This window comes from Antennarius striatus, chromosome 16, assembly GCF_040054535.1.
Source record: "Antennarius striatus isolate MH-2024 chromosome 16, ASM4005453v1, whole genome shotgun sequence".
Classification (NCBI taxonomy): Eukaryota; Metazoa; Chordata; class Actinopteri; order Lophiiformes; family Antennariidae; genus Antennarius; species Antennarius striatus.
Genome location: NC_090791.1, coordinates 5408570 through 5424904, shown reverse-complemented (window position 1 = coordinate 5424904; position 16335 = coordinate 5408570). Strand labels below are relative to the sequence as shown.

Here is a 16335-nt window from a genome sequence, read left to right as displayed (position 1 = left end):
TGCCTTAATGAAGTAATTATTTCAGTCAGAGTGACTGCAGGCGCTACTGACATAAGCGTGGCTTCCAGCCTATGTATGACATCATCTGAATGAAAGTAATATCAAGCTGCATATCAGTGAACACTCTGACGGAGCTTTCATGTTTAATCAGGTTTGAGATGAGAGCATCTGCTCAGAGTTACAGTCTGCTCACAACAAATAACACTCTGTCAGCGGAGCGACAGTGTTACTAGTGCAGATTTAATAGAGTCTGTCATTCGGATAGATGGACGGGTGGGCAGTCAGATAGACAGACAGACAGACAGACAGACAGACAGACAGACAGACAGACAGACAGACAGACAGACATATAGATAGATACATAGATTGAGTACCTTCAGCAGGTACTCAAACAGCTCTCCGTCACTTTTCACATGCTCTGATGAAGGTACTCCCACCCTGTTCACCACTGTGTAGACAGCTTCCTCATAAAGCAGGTCCAGCTACATGAAAACACTCCATTTAATGGCAGCCCTTCATGAACAAACTGTTTCTTTGCCTTCATCTTTCCTGCTCAGTGCTGATTGTTCTGTTATTGTAATTTTATCCCTGCTGAAAGAACAATAAAAGTCGACTCACCTCCGTCCTACTGATCCTGTCAGGAATGAAGGACTGGTCCACATACTCCTGAGGCGGGGGCACTGTGCAGGCCCCCCTCTGACACTATGAGGGGATAGGAACAGTTCAGACAAAACAAAAGCCATTCATCTTTAGGTTGAGATGAGTAATAGTCAAGGAGTGGATAACTGATGTCACTGGAAGTTATGACTATTATTTTCAGATATTTTTGTCATTATTGTGTCAAAAAGACACACTGAAAACAAACAAACAAAGAAAATAGCATGTGTCATCTACATAGAACGAAATATGGATATTTTCTCTGTGCTGATGATTTTTTTATTACTTTTTTTTTTAACAGTAATTTGACTGTGCAGACATCACTGGTTCTCATCAAGGATTTTAACACAGCATGATCTCCTCGCTGGTGGTGGCAGCAATAGGAGCTCAACAGCCAGTCTTCTAAGCAGCCAACTCAACCAATCCCATCTGTCTTCAAATGCTATGCCATCCATGATGGTGGTGAATAACAGTGCTGAGGCCTACATGCAACACAAACATGCTTCAAGTGTGTAGCAGATGGAAAGTTAGAAGTTGGGGTAGGGGTGGTGGGGGGCTACCTCAGCCTGAGCAGCCCGCAGCATGTTGTCCTGCTTCTGAAGGACAGCAGTCACGCGCTCAAAGAACTCCACACTCTCCTCAGAAACCCTGCCAAGATGAGGAAACAGGCTGACAGTTCATCTCCAAGAAAGTGACAAATTTGTTCATTTATGAGAATATGTGCAGTAAAATGTATGTCTGAAATCAGTTGCGTTGGTGTGATCCAAGATAATTTCCCTTCAGGGATCATTAAAGTTGATTTCATTTCATTTCATTCATTTCTTTTGCAAATTAGAATATATTTCCCCCTTTCTTTATGCTGAACTGCTGGACCCATCACCTGTGGTTCAGCTTCTTATGAGCTCTCAAATTCCGTCTTATCTCATGCACTAATAACCAAAGCACATTTGGACCAAAGCTCTCAGCGACCCAACATGTCTGCTCTCTGCATGAAACGTGTTAATCTACTATGATGAGTAGTGCTGTGTGCAAAATGCAAATGATGGCTGGAGCTTACTGCAGGTGTGAGTGAATTCCTGGACTCCCACAGGCCCCAGTTGTCATGGTGATACAAGCTCATAGAGGGAGGGAGTAGATGGCTGAACATCTAGGGAATCCCCCCCCCCCCCCCCCCGCCTCCCATATCCCAACCCTTTACTGTCGTCATTCCTCCCTTTCACCAGGGTACTGCCCATCCTCCCCTCCAGCAGTGCTGTTGGGATCAGCTGTGTCGTCTGCCTCCTCACCCCCTACCCCTCCCGAATTCTGTCTCCTTCCTGCTCTCAGCCAGACCCATCATATTATACACTACAGCCTCTGTCACCTTATACAAAGGAGCAGGCGTGTGGCAGCCCATCCCAGCACCCACTGACTCTCGCTGTGGTGGGAAGCGGATGGCAAACCCCTGAGGTATTGATGAGGACTAATGGCAGCCATGCTGGGGGAAAGATGGTCAGGCTTAATGGCGTCACTCAATAGTCCTCAAAGGTGGATTCAGTTAAAATGATTATGATCTTTTGTCAGAGACAGATGAATTGCAGCACAAACTATTTTCTTCTTTCAAGCAAAAATTACAAGACAACAAACACAAACCACAGCTGATTGCAGCTAGTGATTATTTTCTTAATCCATTAATTTCTTGGCCCTTGAAATGTAAGGGAATAGTCCAAAATGCTAAAAGCAACTTTGCACAAGCCCCATGATGACAACACTTCAACTTTGTTTGTTGTTGACTAATCGAGTATTTATTTCAGCTGTGTTCAGTGGTTTCTGGATTTTCAAAAAAAGAAGGAGAAAAAGATTTTTTTTTTTTAAATTTCAAAATATTTTGGGTCAAAAATATACAGGAGTTCCTCTTTACATCTAACCTATCAGTAGTGATTGAAAGTTTTGATAGCTGAAAATTTGGAAAGTTTCACATTTTCTTCTTCAGATATTGGTACAACTTTTGAACAGATCTATAAAGCAAAACACACCTGAACCTCCTTGTGACAAAATATTTCTTTTAGTGTTCGTCACTGGTTCTTCAGGGTTTGACTACCGTCAGATTTCAGAAAGGATCATACGAGGTCAGGATAACCCGGCTGACAACACTTAACCCTTGATAATTATCTCCATCAAGTCCATAACCTTACTTGATTTATATAATCAATGTAGCTGGGGCTTTGGATTACCTTAAACAAAGATGATGAGAATTACATCTGTCTCAAAGTTTCCAATGCTTTGTTGAAAGATGGATGGATGGATGGATGTTGTTTTTGGAGCTTACAGTTCTGATTTGATTAAATGTTGCTTGAGGTTAATTTGAGTGTAATATTTGGATGACATTAAATTCTCCCTGTATTCACCTTCCAATGCTCAGGGTGTTCTAGCATTCAGAAATCCATCCCACAATCTGTTGGGGGAACAGATTAAGGATTTGTCAAGAGAGTCTGTAAATGTTCATGTGCAAAAATATCCCCCAAATCCAACTAATTCTAACTTGATCCATCTCAAAATAATTATGGGGAAATTTTTCAACTCTCTATCTTTATCTCAAGATCTCTCTGTCTCTCTCTCTCTCTCTCACACACACACACACACACACACACACACACACACACACACACACACACACACACACACACACGCACGCACACACACGCCACTGGAATAACAAAATGATTTGATGTTGCTAGGAAACAGGTTCCTTTACAAACTGTCATTTCATTCTAAATTATTTCCAGAATTCAAATCAATTATGTTTAGAATAAATCAGAATGAAGTCATAAATAAAAACAGGAACACTGAGCTTTGTCAATCTGCATGTTTGAACACGATTGATTGGGAGTGTGACGGTGACAGTGACCCTCACTTCAGACTTAAAACAACAATATGATATGGCAGCGGATACGTAGTAATTAATAGTGCAGACATCACTGTACTCTGAAGCATGAAAGACAAACTGACACTGGTATGCCTACTAACAAAACAAGACTGTCTTTTGAAACATATTAATTGCTGTTGGCAGAACCAAGGATGCCCATGACAAGGACGCCCTAAAATAGTAAACACAAGTCTATATCTCTTATTAGAATTAATCATCTGATGAAGCAACAACAAATTGTCGATGACAAAACTGTAACAGAATCTCAAGTAGTGCTCGTAGTTCTAGGTCACTGTGAAATATCACACATGGATATTCTTTCCTTGGGGATTAGATGTGCAGCACATTTGTCACTGTCACCCCTAACTGCAAGTACTATATTAAAGGTTAGGATATTTTTTAGGATATTGTGTGTGTGTTTGTGTGTGTGTGTGTGTGTGTGTGTGTGTGTGTGTGTTTTCTTTAAAGGCTGTCAAGATATGCTAGTGATTTTGCGATCTGGGTATCATTGTACAAATTTGGAGCACTATATTTTTTCCTTAACTTATTTTTACTAGGTATCTTTTGCTTATATCTTAAACAACAGGCCAATCCCAATATGAAAATACTCAAGCATGGATGTCTCGTAATGTTCCTCCACTATACACAAAGGGATCCAGATTGTAAACCAGATCTACAAGATTACAGAATTGTTGGGAGAAGCCATGTATGTTAAGAGAGGGATGGAGATTAAAAAAAAGCTAACCGTGAAGGTCCAGACATTAAATATATTAAGGCTAGAAGTTTTATTCAGATAAAAATACGATTCCAGCTCACAGTATGAAGAAGATCCTAGTAAAGCTAGGTTATCATAGTGTCATCACAATGTGTTCTAATAGACTTGAGTGCAGTGTTAGATTAATAGGCATCCTCACAGTGGTAGGCATATGCACACTAATGGCAGTGACCACTTGAAGCGTAGATAATAAACAGTTGTTACAAGGCTGTTGTTGTTGGGGTTTTTTTACATTGCCTGGAAACTATTTTACCATTGATCAGTTTCTATTGCGAATAGCATTGGAGGCAGAGTATCAGCGCATAACTGTCTGCAGAATGTAACATTGAAACTACCCACCTTCCATTCATTCCACTTTCATGTTATTTCAGGCAATTAGTTTATAGCGTTTAAGTCTGTAGTACATACTTACTATCCACTTGCAATAAAAGGAAATGCATCTGGAACCTGTGAAACCATTATCTTAAGGTATGAAAAAAAGGGAAGCGTCTGCACAAGTATGGCATAAAAAATTATGTCAAATGGATTATTTACTGTTGTTTGAGTAATATCTGCTAAATAAATATATTTTAAGATGTTGCTTACTAAGTAGTATCAGATTCTCATAAGAGACAATGGAAAGCCACAGACACTTTTGGATTGGACTGGAATGACTGGAAACAGCGTGACTGTGAAATAAGCAAACACTAATAAATTAAAATATAAATAAAATAATTATCAGGTTTCATGCTCTGTAATTGCTAGTTTAAACTCCTGTGTGTCATGTACATTTTCATAGCCTCAACAACCAGCTCATATAGAGGTAACACATAATTTGTTGGACTGCATTAAAATTCAGCTCAAGCATGCTACTCCGCTCTGAGAGCTCAGCTCTGACTGACTGTACCACTGGGTCAACAACTGTGGATGAAGCAGCCCAAATTCAACCGGTCTCATTTGCAAATTCCCAATTAAAATGAGAGTTCTGGCAGTGTGGTGGCTATCTGAATGCATAACAAAGATCAGTAGCATGCATCCTAATGATGAGCACTCTGGTTACATGCCTGACTGGGGCTCAGTGGGAAAGCTCCAGCACCAGGGGGCTGGAAGGGAAAATGACAACATGGTCAGATACTGACCTCCCTCTGCAATGAATGACTTAAAAGAGGTATATCTTACATTGTGTTAAAAATTGATGCTAAAAAATGTTAATCCCAAATCACATGGAGACAGAATCAAATATGCATTCAATAATATGTGCATGAACAATTGCCCCTCTGTGAGTAATATTTCTTTTTCGTTCCAAACTGTGTTCAACACAGCAACTGAGGTTATCTTCCATGTTAAAAATAGACATGGTCGTCATTACAAGTTCACATCATGAGAGCAGCCTGTGTTTAGGTTGCTATAGAAACCTCAGGTTTAAACTATTAGTTTTGGCTTACAATGAGGCTTCACAACAAGAATGAAAAACATGGGTTAATTTTACCCCCTGCCACTTTATTTGTTGCTGGGAGGCAAGGAAGAAAACAAAATACACACAAAAAAAGTAAATTATATTTTCAAAAAGAAGAAAAATCACAACAGATCTTTATTTATTAATTTATAGACTGCTGCTTTAGAAAGTGTGGAAAAATACTTTCAGTTCTGACAAAAATTAAACATCTTTTATTGGACACATGCCCAAAAAAGGGAACTCCGGTCATACCATTTGTTCCTGCTAGCAGACAAACACACAAACAAACAGAGACAGGTGAAAACATAGAAGAAGATCACTGAATTACGATACATATATTGGGGCTGTCATGATATCAGATTTTTATTACAAGAATATTTTGCTCCAAAAGAATTGATATAAACAAAATTGAAATGTTTATAGGAAATTAAGAAATAACACATCGTCTATCATGCAGCAATCAAAGTCATTTTCAGTTGTTTATTGTATTTAATTTCTTCTTCTTATAAAATACAATTACGTTCGATATGAAAGATATGTACAAAAACAACAGATACACTTCATGAATAGCAATAAGCTAACCAGATGAACTGATAATAAACTAAAGATGCAAAATGCATCAGTGCTGGGTTAATTACATAATATTTAAATGCACATATTCAATGTGAACATTGTTTATTTCTCACTGGTTTATAATCAATACTCGTATGTCATGACAGCCTGAGACACGTAGTACGTGACATCAATGTAAATGTATACAGACAAACGTATAAACTGTATATGCACAAGTGTATTCACACAAAACACTATAATAATGAATGACAGACAATAATTGAACACAAATGAACACAATATTGTTGAGAAATATTTATTTTAATAAAGCTTGTGATGGCATTTTTTGTAAATGAAAATAAAATTCACATACAACATAGAGGTTCCCTGCTTTGAGTAAATCGTAACAGGTACTACCATAAAATTTTAAATACAGTAGAAATAGTTTTAATACCACTTATTTAAGTGTTTACCACTTATATAATACCACTGATTTAAATCTAGTTTATAAAAGGTAAGATTGAAAAATAACCTATTTCCCGGTGCACGAGGTAAAAATCATCAGCTTGCTTCTTTTGTTCAATCAAAAATCTAGAGATATTCAATTTATTACAATTTAAGATGAAAAAAACAAAAGCATGCATCAAAACCTAAACATGAAAATTAAATGTTAAATTAATTTACAGACAAGACATAAACATAAGGATACAAAGATTTGCTTTCTTGTTTTGGGATATAACAACATTTATTTACAGTAAAGCAAACAAAAGAACAAATAGCAGTGCTGTGCTGTTGTTGTGCACCCTGAACCATGTGGACAACAAACCCATGTTGTGAAGACAGATTTGCAAGAAATTGTGTTTGTGATCCCACCCTGAGCCTGACTCCGCGTGTAATATTGTAGTAATATTAATATAGTAATGTAATATCGCACTCACTTTAACATCACTGAAACATCCATAAACAAGGCCTAACCCGAACTAGATCAGACTTGCAGCTTGCTTGTTGGAATGTAACTGTGAAACCCCTGAAGGCCATGTGTTAGCGTGTTTGTATGCACACATGTGATTCACCTGCGAGGTAAGGGGTCAGGACAGTGTGTGAGGGGGCTGCCGGCGGTGGGCGGCGGCTCCCTTCGGCTCCTCAGCGACTGGCTCCTCTGCACCTGCCTCAGCACACTGCTCTTCAAGTCCAGCAATGTCGTCATGATCGTTCACTAACAGCAACAGACAAAAAAAGTAAAGGGAGTCAAAGTGTGGAAGACTTTTCATCCTTCTTTAAGCCTAATAAGCTTAAGAGTCACTAAACTTTTATTTTTGGGACTGCACTTTGTACAAATTATGAGGATCATAAAGCCTTAGAGAGACACAGGAGCCAAATAATGGCAATTTCACAACAGCGATTGCATCACTAAAGTAAGAGGCAAGAAAATAGAGCTAAGTGAAAACTACAGTGTGTTTTCTGAAATTAATGAGCCTGGTCATCAAATAAATGAGGATCAAATAAAGCCATCCAAAGGCCAGCTTATAAAGAAAACAGAGAATATTAAGAAAATGACTGTCATCACATGAAAGGCTTGTGGGAAGAGTGTAGAGTAATATGGGCTTGAAAAGAAAAATTCACTTTAATGAGAAGCACATTTACATAGCATCTGCAAGTCCTTGCATTTACACAAGTATCACAGTTAGTTTAATTAAACTGTTGGCACCATCCTAGCTGCTGTTAGCATGGCGCCACCATACATTGGTATACATCCATCTGTTTCACTTCTGTATACTAACATATGGTGGCCTTTCAGCAAGAAACCAATTAATAATGCATTCCTATTATTAGTAATAAAAGCAAAAGGCATATTTTATGCAGCTAACATACAAAAACAATCTATCTCAGAACAGCTTATGATGTGACCCTATTTTTCTAAAAAAAATTTTTTTATCCACTTGAGTCTAAGATTTGTTCATAAATATAATTGCTCACCATTTTACGTGTAATAATGTGAACCAGACATTATTAATGTAAATCAGATATTAACACAGAAAACTACAAGACATGAAAAAAACAAAACCAAAACCAAAACCCACATTCTATTTACCGGTAATTTTAACATGGTATGAATAACATCTCCTAGATTATAGCATATGGCAGCTTCCCAGTGTGAAAAGGGCTGTTATATAAGTATTTATCAGGAAGGTGTTCTCAGGTCATTTTCCATATAAATAAGCCTATCTGGTGACCCTCCTGAGATTGGCACTACGTTGCTAAGCGATTGAACAGAGCGAGTGCCATAAAGTGAACTCTCATTTTGGCTTCATGGAATCTGTTCAGTATAACCGAATTATACGACCTCATATCAGTACTGCATGCTGCCACAAGTCCCCACAGAGGAAGAGCTGAGGAATAAAATAAACTTTTCTACAGATATTCAGTGAAGCTGCACTTGTTTGCATCTTCCACAAGAAAAGCGGTAAAGAAAGAAGGTAAAGGAAACTGAACAAGTGAACATTTGCCTTAATGTCAGTGCAGTTTAGTCCATATCTGTGGTTTGAGTTGAGACTGCAGTGGTTCTCTTTTGTGTGAAAATAAACTCATAATTTGTGGGATTATTGAATTTAATGCCCCTTCATAACGTCAAAAGTCAGACTTGGGTGTTCATTATTTGTACGCAGAATATAACCCTTTATGAACACTTAATCCTTAAAATCTCAACAGGAGATTGGGTTTATATGAATACAGCCATTCAATATTAAAGTGGGTCACTTAGCCCTCACAGGAACAGAATATTAACAGCCACGCTTTTCTCGTACAACACAACATTTCCAGCCACTGTAATGGTGAGAATGTTTAGAGGTGAACAATATTTCATTTTACTGTGTAATTCAAGGGAAAAAAGGCATGGATATGACAGCGAGGTCATTAATAGCATACATGTCAGTAGCTGCCCCGACAAGGCACTCAGCAATGCTCACACATCTGCCTAGCAACTGAGGAAGAAAGTGGAGCAGATTGTCAAGTCAAAAAGACTCCTTGAGAGCGTCCAATCACTTTTGTCTTCACATGACCAATTTACAGCATTTGAATTGTGAAACGAGGATCTTATAAATGGGGTTGGCTCCACCTGTGAGAGTAAGTATATTCCAGCAGTCCTTGTGTGAAATATAACGCAGTAAGGAGGGATGAGACTCAGCAATAAAAAACTAAAAAAACCAACAAAACAGGAATGACAAGGACACAAGAGAGCACGTTTGATTGATAGAGATTTGGCTTCAGGAGAGAGTCAGACAGGGTCGGATTGTTAGACTTTCTGCTCACTAGTTGACAGCAAATGTCTGTACTCTGAAAAAGAAAGAAATGAAGCAGTGTGCTAAGAGCTCATTTTGATTTCACCATTCTGCAAAAGGCAAAATAATGACAATGTTCACAGTATGCTTGTGGACACACAGAACCTGTGTTGATGCCCATTTTCTAAGCAACATTGATTCATTTTAAAATCTTTTATTGTATATACACAACTGTAAGTACATTATGGTGCTGATATCAAATTGATCGTAGAAATGAATCATATTGACTGCTATGATTCAGGTCCAAAGGCCAAGAGCAGAGAGCAGCATGCAGTCGGCTTTCCAGCTCTTTGCAAATTGGAAATTCACAATGCATCATTGGTTAAGCCAAAGGACAGAACGTTATCAGTTCAGCAGGCTGACAGCCGTTCTCCACTTGTTATTTAACTGAAGTGTCGATTCTTCCTCTTTGTCAGATATCATCAATGTGGTATTTCCAGTGCACTGCAGTACTTAGAATTACCTTCGTTTATGCTTACCAAGGTGTTTTTTTTTTCTTTTTCAAAATGGTAGTTGGGATCGATGCTGATTGTTTGCAAGCAGCGGTTTTGGGTGAGTATTCAGACATCCATCAAGCCAAAAAGTTGACAATGTGTCTTGCAATTTCGGGTTATGGCTGATTGAAGTGAGCAATCTATCTTCTCAGTCAGTAGCTGCTGCTTGAACGATGGATTAATCTTGTATGCTTTTTGAATCCAGAATATTCTTTGACTGAGTTGTTGATGCACTCTGCTGTCAATCTCCATGGAAAATGCACTTAAAATAGGTCAAAAAACAAAAGGGTGTAATCGCAGTGTTTACCAACTCATATTTACCTGCAAGAATGAGAAACAGCATGATAAAATAAATGGAAAGACAATTTTGACCACCAGGAGGTGAGGTTTCTCCTAGTAACCCCCTCATTTTCCATTAACCACAATGATCTTTATGTTAGGTTAGGTTAAATTTGAACTTCAAGCAAAAATAATATTCCACAGTTCGGTATAAAAATGCAATACATAAATTATGAGAAAGAGAGGAGAAAATTGTCTCTGAGTATGTTTTCAAATCAAAACAAGCCTCTGCTACATGGCTGGAAAATGTTTTTAGGACACTGTTACCATTGGCACATCCCTGAATACGCTAAAAGAGGAGTTATTTTACATAGACAAGGAGAAAAATTAACAAATCCATTTTGGCACCATTAACATATCTGGAAAACTAAGACCAGTGGATGTAGGTTAGAAATACCAGCGGTTCAAGTGAGACATTGGAGTGCTCTTTGTGGAAAGGAGTCATCAGAGAGCTCGTACAAGTACAAGTATAGTACAGCTCTCAGGGTGGATAGCAGATGAGAACACTGCTAATTATAACATTGAAAAACAGTGAGAAGAAAAGGAGAAGACAAGGTGTAATAAGAATGTCCTTATTACTAACCACCACAAAGAAAACTTCCTGCAGCTGGAGGAATATCAGTACACCATACTCCAGGAAATGCATGGGCTTATTGGCAAAGGCAACATGGCGTACTTTGAGGAAGCTGAGGTAGACAATGAGAGGATAAACCTCTCAGTCACCGTGCAAAACAACAAGCGCAGACTACAATCCCCCTCAGCCCCCGTGCTCTGAATCCCTTTACAGCATCAGCAGCATCCTCTGCAGCAGCTCCAGACACAACCCACCAACAGCCCCTCTCCATGTTGCTTCTGTCCTGAGACACATCAGGGAGACACTGCACTTCCAAAATTCCGGTTCAGATGCTTAAGTACAAGATATCTGACACTTTCACTTGGTTAATCAAATATAGAAATTAGAATGCAATAGCAAAAACTGTTTCACTATACAGGTTTTTTATTTTAATTTAATGTAGTCATTTCCAACATGCTGCTGGAATCTCAACTGTCGCGAATCCCAAATCTTTCAGCTGAAACCTTAAAACAAGATGCCAAATTCTTAAAATCCATCAAAGACGGGGATATACATAATGAAGTCAAGAAGATTGTTTCTGGCTAAGAATAAATCAGACGTCTGCACAACAGTATGCACAGTGTCTCAGTTATTTATACATGTATACCCTGGGCACATTCTTCTTATTTCAAAGAAGATAATTTTGAAACTCTATTCAGACGTTGCCTCTTTCCAGGCCCAGCTTATCCGGAGATTTAAATGGATGAACAGAAATTGAACCTCATGTAACTTTCCCACAGGGCAACAGCTATTTGTCTGTTTGGTCTCCCCTGTTTACCGCACCAGGCATCAGCCAACAGGACAACCCTGACATTGAATTAAATTAGAGAGGCATGAAGCTGGTGCACCTTTCTCTCTGGCTTTATTCTCCTTTATACTAAACAGAGAGGCTCTTCAGGACAATTCTATACTCCCCAGCTATAAGCACTTTTGTATTCAGTCACAATCCCTTACCTTAAGAGGCATTAAAGTACTAATGCACTCCTTAAAATCTGCCATTAAACTGTATGATTTAAATATTGTTTATACATTGTTCTGAGACAGGAGAGACATTTTCATCAAGGTTTGGACCTCACCTGATGAGATAAACAAAATGCTGTAAAAAAGGTCATAGACATCAATATAATGTTCAATGAGGCCCCTATAAAAGGAACAACTGAAAATAGACCACCAGAAGAGAAAAATGTTTTCCAGTTGAAAAGCATGTCAGAATCAAACAACCCAGCTTTGGACATAAGATACAACACGAGTATTTACAAATTTAATAGGGTGATAAAATGGATCTAATATTTTCTCTTCTGTTTTTATGACAATTTTTGAGACACGTCTTGGGACGCATCCTGGAGTTCACTGTCTTGAGAATCATCTCCCACGGTGGCTCCGATGCGCTCGTCCATATCTGCAGTTTTGACAGATTGTCGACCTCCTCTCTACCTCTGTTGCAGCAGCTACTGGATCTTTGGAAACTTGGATTGTGGACAGGGTACAGCTCAAGAAAGCACATATTAAAATTTGGTCCAGGAACTTTTTTTGTTTTCATAACTTTAATAATCCCGGAGGAAATTGCACATCTATCTTTGCACATCTTTGCATCTATCCCATTTCACCAGTTTTTACCTTCTATCCATGATGAACACTTCTCTAGACAGGTGATCAGACTTATTTTTTCCTTCAAAATAAAATTTCTTGTTATCTCCATGAAGCTTCATTAAACATTTTTTCAATATCTCACCTCCGGTTGCTTGTTCTTTCCTTGTTATTTCTTTTGTCTGAGTCTGACATAACCTGTGAAATGTCACTGGTTTGTGGTTTACCGCCACATTTAACGATGCCACCCTTAAATAGTTTAACGGAGGGATTTCAACATCTTCTTCTCCTTTCGGCTTTTCCCTTCAGGGGTCGCCACAGTGAATCAGTTGCCTCCATCTAACCTTGTCTTCTGTATCCTCTTCTCTCACACCAACTACCTTCATGTCCTCTTTCACTACATCCATAAACCTCCTCTTTGGTCTTCCTCTAGGCCTCCTGCCTGGCAGTTCAAAACTCAGCATCCTTCTACCAATATATTCACTATCTCTCCTCTGGACATGTCCAAACCATCTCAGTCTGGCCTCTCTGACTTTATCTCCAAAACCTCTAACATGTGCTGTCCCTCTGATGTACTCATTCCTGATCCTATCCTTCCTGGTCACTTCCAAAGAGAACCTCAGCATCTTCATCTCTGCTACCTCCAGCTCTGTCTCCTGTCTTTTCCACAGGGACACTGTCTCTAGACCAAACAACATCGCTGGTCTCACCACAGTTTTGCACACCTTTCCCTTCATTTTAGCTGAAACTCTTCTATCACACATCACACCTGACACTTTCCTCCACCCGTTCCATCCTGCCTGTACACACTTCTTCACCTCTTTTCCACACTCTCAATTGCTGTGGACTGTTGAGGCTAAGTACTTAAAATCCACCACCTTCTTGATCTCTTCTCCCTGTAACCTCACTCTTCCACTTGGGTTCCTCTCATTCACACACATGTACTCTGTCTTACTGCGGCTAACCTTCATTCCTCTCCTTTCCAGGACAAACCTCCACCTCTCTAGCTTCTCCTCCACCTGTTCCCTGCTCTCACTGCAGATCACAATGTCATCTGCAAACATCATAGTCTATGGAGATTCCTGTCTGACCTCGTCTGTCAGCCTGTCCATCACCATAGCGAACAAGAAGGGGCTCAGAGCTGATCCCTGATGCAGTCCCACCTCCGCCTTGACCTCTGTCACACCTACAGCACACCTCACCACTGTCTTACAGTCTTCATACATGTCCTGCACCGCTCTAACATACTTCTCTGCCACTCCAGACTTCCTCATACAATACCACAGTTCCTCTCTGGGCACCCTGTCATAAGCTTTCTCCAGATCTACAAAAACACAATGCAGCTCCCTCTGGCCTTCTCTGTACTTCTCTATCAACATCCTCAAAGCAAATACTGCATCTGTAGTACTCTTTTTTGGCATGAAAACATACTGCTGCTCACAGATGCTCACTTCTGCCCTTAGTCTAGCTTCAACTCTTTCCCATAACTTCATTGTATGGCTCATCAGCTTTATTCCTCTGTAGTTGCCACAACTCTGCACATCTGCCTTGTTGTTAAAAATGGGCACCAGCACACTTCTCCTCCATTCCTCAGGCATCTTCTCACTATCTAAGATCCTGTTGAACAACCCAGTCAGAAACTCTACTGCCACCTCTCCTAGACACTTCCATACCTACACAGGTATATCATCAGCACCGACTGCCTTTCCACTCTTCACATGCTGATTACAAATTGCCTGGTACACTAATCGACTTAAAGATCAAATGTAATTTAGTCAGGTTGGTAAAAACTGATTTAATGCTCAGCGCAGGATATTCTTGTTTTTCTCTCAATTTGTTATTTGTTGCACTGACAGTCTGTCATCACTTTTGTTTTTTGTGTGGAAAACAGTGAAGTTAGAACTTCTGTACTTTTGTCCTTTAATGATAATCCATTCAATCATTAAAATCAAAGGAGAAGTATATTAAAGCGGAAGAGAAGATGATTGAACAACTGTTATTTCATTATGCAAAAAGCAGTGGAAAAGCTTAATTATATTCTAGTGATTTTCATCAGGCTTATTAACATTCAGCTGCTTTATAAGATGCAGATTTCATGAAATGTACCAGTACTGAAAAACCCCACTTTCTTATGCCTCCAGTTTATCTGCTAAATATGGAATGACACTTTAATGGCAAAAATCTACTGCTTTGTAAGCTGAAGAAGTGCTCACCGCTTTGTGATCTAGTTAGTTGTCTGATGTGGTAAACAGTAAGAATTCTTTCCAACTTGATACTAGTGTCAGAGAAAAAAGCAAAAACTGTGCAGGCATCACATCATTTTCACTCCATGCAGGTCGACTGTTGATAGCTAACAGGAATTACAGAGCAGCTGTCTCCCAGGTTAACTCATTTCAATTACAAGAGTGGATCTTTCCCAGCTGGATTTCACTCTGTCTCAGCCGTCAACCCAAAGTGACAGAATGGGTCGACGTGCCACCGGCGGTGGGTGCTGCCACACTGCCAAGGAAGTGCTGTCAAAGCCAAGTAAATGGCTTTCCTGCTACACTGGTGTCGACGTTGTGCCAGGGAAACACTTGCTCACCAGTGTCCCTCTCCTCAGAGAGCCAATGAGCCTGGCAGCCAAAGGCGCCTTGCTGATAGGGATGAAGTGTCTCTATGGTAACAGCAGAGGAAGAGGAGCTGGTAAATACAGGTAAATGAAATTCTGATGTGATTAGAAAAGGGATCCTTGATCTTACGATGCAGTCAGCTAATAAATAAATAAATATACAAACACACATATACAAAAAAAAGAATTGTGAAAAAAGAGAGACCAAAACTACCAAGTACAGTAGATAGCAGCAGCAACAGGTAAAAATGTCTTAACATTACTGTGATGGAAATAAACATAAATGTATAACAATCTAGGTCCAAACAAATTATTTACTACCAGACATCTCAATCTGCCAACACCAGCTGGTTAAGTTTTAAAAGCGTCAAAATGAAAACATGTTAACGTGACTCTTGAGCTCCAGCATAACTGCGAGTGTTCCTACTGCTTCTTCATTTCCCACATGATGTTTTCAATGTTTACTTCAGACAAAATATAGACATAGGGATGCGAGCCAATCAATAAAGTAAGAAGCCTTAGAGCGTGCTCAGCTCTATTCAGCCAGTTTCAGATACCTCAATGTTTTCTGTCACGCACCTTTCCTGACTCATTAGTCCTTTGTTGTTGAGTGATTGTGTTTGAGCGTGAAAGCTTCCTCTTTTAGAATGTTCTTGAGTGTTCCAAACGTGTGGTAGAGGAAGGGAGCAGGGATGTATGGGGGGGAGTTCTACATTTCTTTGTCTTACAGTGTAACTAATGAGGATTTAATTCTCCACATTCTTCTTGATTTATCGAGATGAAAGCAAATAACATTGATGATTTATGTAATTTAATCAACCAAGACAAGCGCATTTTGACCTTCACGCTCCTCTGCACTTAATTTAACCACATCAGCCTGAGGGAACACACATTTGTGTTATATCTTTAACTGTTGCTGATGTTAAAAAGCATGACTATCATAACCTTTTAGACAGAACCACAAGCCTCATCATCATCCATCAATGTTATTATGTGACTGTCCCTCAGGGATGTAACAACTAAATGGAT

At 39.3% G+C, this 16335-nt stretch overlaps 1 protein-coding gene across 1 annotated transcript in view; it reads right to left on the bottom strand.

Annotated features, from left to right (window-relative positions):
• The window catches only part of baiap3 (BAI1 associated protein 3), a 29759-nt gene that overhangs the window by 11231 nt on the left and 2193 nt on the right, over positions 1-16335 (bottom strand). Inside the window, exons 2-5 of the mRNA XM_068337200.1 lie at positions 7398-7540; positions 1218-1305; positions 619-702; positions 375-482 (exon numbers count right to left, since the gene is read on the bottom strand). Coding sequence (XP_068193301.1) covers positions 375-482; positions 619-702; positions 1218-1305; positions 7398-7531 — 414 coding nt within the window. The 5' untranslated portion in view covers positions 7532-7540. The remainder of the gene's footprint in view (positions 1-374; positions 483-618; positions 703-1217; positions 1306-7397; positions 7541-16335) is intronic.